Source organism: Oryzias melastigma, linkage group LG18, assembly GCF_002922805.2.
Source record: "Oryzias melastigma strain HK-1 linkage group LG18, ASM292280v2, whole genome shotgun sequence".
NCBI classification, from domain to species: domain Eukaryota; kingdom Metazoa; phylum Chordata; class Actinopteri; order Beloniformes; family Adrianichthyidae; genus Oryzias; species Oryzias melastigma.
Window position 1 is genome coordinate 13,772,834 of NC_050529.1, and position 2,707 is coordinate 13,775,540.

At 51.3% G+C, this 2,707-nt stretch overlaps 1 protein-coding gene across 1 annotated transcript; it reads left to right on the forward strand.

The window, feature by feature from the left end:
* The first annotated feature begins 457 nt into the window (after positions 1 to 457).
* LOC112155680 (alpha-2 adrenergic receptor) lies at positions 458 to 2,500 on the forward strand. The gene has a single exon (XM_024287477.2). The coding sequence runs from the start codon at positions 632 to 634 to the stop codon at positions 1,931 to 1,933; it is 1,302 nt and encodes a 433-aa protein (XP_024143245.1). The 5' UTR covers positions 458 to 631; the 3' UTR covers positions 1,934 to 2,500.
* Positions 2,501 to 2,707: the final 207 nt, after the last annotated feature.

The window sequence follows — 2,707 nt, forward strand, 5'->3', positions numbered from 1 at the left end:
TGGACCCTCCAGCAGCACCGCCAGATGTTGGAGTCCAGCCCTCATCTCCACCCCAGCGTGCGCGCGCATGCAAACACCACGAGAGGTCCGTGTGGATGTGTGAAAGGTGTGCAAGAAGAGGTGGAAGGGATGGAGAGAGATGAGTGTCGTGCAGGAAAAAAAGAAAAAAGAATTCAGTCTGTCTCATGTGGCTTTTACGCAGAGATGTGTGCGCGCGCAGGAGCAGCCTGGCTCTCTGCGCGCGAACTCACAGGATAATCTGCTGGAAAACTATCAGAAAAAAATAGAAACTTCACTTTATCTCCTCCTTTGGGTTTATTATTATTATGGAAAATTGTTTTTAATATGCAGGAATGTTGTTTTCTATTGATATCTGATGTTGTTTTGAATTGCATGGAGTTGTCACACGTGCACTAAATGAAAAGGACGCTCAGGGACAGGGGAGGGGCGGCAGTTGGGGAGTTGAGTGAGGAGAGCGCGCGGGGCATCATTTAGGAGCGAGGGCGCATCGGGGAAGCTGCGCGCGGACGCAGCTTCTTGGCGCACACATCACAGATATGATGAGGTCGTTGATGGACTGATTTTTTTCCCCTCCTCGTTCCAAAGAGCGCGCTCCGCCTGCGCGCGCGGGATGGATTCGCTGAACGCCAGCGGGATGGACGCGTTCACGGTGATCCACCTGAACTCCTCCTGGAGCCCGGAGGGCGGATATTCTTTGGCGGCGGTCGCTGGGATCGCCGCCCTTGTAAGTTTTCTCATTCTTTTCACGGTTGTGGGGAATATTCTGGTGGTGATCGCCGTGTTGACGAGCCGGGCGCTGAAAGCCCCCCAGAACCTGTTCCTGGTGTCTCTGGCCACCGCGGACATCCTGGTCGCCACTCTGGTGATGCCCTTCTCCCTGGCGAACGAGCTGATGGGCTACTGGTATTTCGGGAAAGTTTGGTGCGGCATCTACCTGGCTTTGGATGTTCTGTTCTGCACATCGTCCATCGTCCATCTGTGCGCAATCAGCCTGGACCGGTACTGGTCCGTTACGCAGGCGGTGGAGTACAACCTGAAGCGGACTCCCAGGCGCATCAAGTGCACCATCCTCATCGTGTGGCTGGTGTCCGCCTTCATCTCGTCTCCTCCTCTGGTGTCCATCGACAGGAACGGTGACATCAGCTCGCAGCCTCAGTGTGAGCTCAATGATGAGACTTGGTACATCCTCTCCTCCAGCATTGCCTCCTTCTTTGCACCCTGCCTCATCATGGTCCTGGTGTATGTTCGAATATACCAGGTGGCCAAAACCAGAACCAGGAGCATGTCTGGGAAGAAGCCCAAGCCGGACGGCGACGGCGGCGGCGTGACGCAGACAGAAAACGGACTGAGCAAAGTCTCCTCTCCGTTCCCCGGGGAGGGCGAGAACGGTCACTGTCAGTGCCCGCCGACGCCCAGCCAGCGGACGGTCACCACGGGCCCACAGACCGAGGAGGCCGACGTGGAGGAAACCTCCTCCTCGGAGGGCAAAGGTCACAAGCCACAGAGGCAGGACTCCCAGAGAGCAAAGAAGGCGAGGAAGAGCTCCTTCTCCAAACACCCCATCTCCAGAGTCAGCAACAAGTCCATGGATATGTTCGCCTCCAGGAGGAAACGCCGCCGCAGCTCCTTCGCCAGGAAGAAGGTCTCCCAGGCCAGGGAGAAGAGGTTCACCTTCGTCCTGGCGGTGGTCATGGGAGTGTTCGTCCTGTGCTGGTTCCCCTTCTTCTTCAGCTACAGCCTGTACGGCGTGTGCAGGGACTCCTGCAAGATCCCCGACCCGCTCTTCAAGTTCTTCTTTTGGATCGGTTACTGCAACAGCTCCCTGAACCCGGCCATTTACACCATCTTTAACCGGGACTTCCGGCACGCCTTCCAGAAGATCCTGTGCAAGTCCTGGAAAAAGTCCTCCTAGAGGCGGAGCTCCTGCAGCCACCGCCGCCGCGGCGTGACAGCCTCAAAGGGAACAAAAGAAAGTGATGTTTGTTATTGCCTTTCGTTACGTCACGCTGTCATGTTGTGTCGTTCCAAGCAGCACACAGCCTGCAACCGTGTAGCTTTGTTTCCATTACAGGCGTCAAAACTGATAAATGACTGCTGCTGCTGCTGCTGCTGCTGCGCTTTGTTTCCAACAGAAATGTGCTGTAATGCTTCAAGAGTCGAACATGGGTGGAGAAGCTCTGCAGCCGCGACACATGCACACGTTTCTCTGGCAGGAGGAAAATAAAACAACATGCACATTGTGGCTTTTATGGCTTTTTTTTGCTCCTTTCTGCTTTATTGTTGCTGCTGCAAATGTCCTTCTGGAAGAAGAATTCAACATTTCTACACATGAACAGATCTCATTTAACACCATTTTTGAGGTGTTTTTTTTTTTGTTGCCACTATGAGAAATATTCTCCTTCATTTTATATGAAAAAGTCAAGGCCAAACTAAACCAAATACCAAAATAAAAGCCTCTAAGAGGTAGCTTTAAAACTTACAAAACAATGTCTCGTTCTGTCATTTTTTGTTTATTTTTTTTTGGACTGCAAATACTGTGGCAGCAGTGATAAGTAAAAGATTCTTCAGATAAAAATAATATATTTTTTAAATAAGTAGAAAATCTGCCAATGGGGAAGTAAAAAGAAAAATGTTCTCATCACTATTTTCTGAAATGAATATTTTGTTATTAAACTAACTTTCTTGA

Bases quoted from the DNA above. Each gene is read 5' to 3' on its own strand.
- LOC112155680 (XM_024287477.2), top strand. From the start codon at position 632: ATGGATTCGCTGAACGCCAGCGGGATGGACGCGTTCACGGTGATCCAC.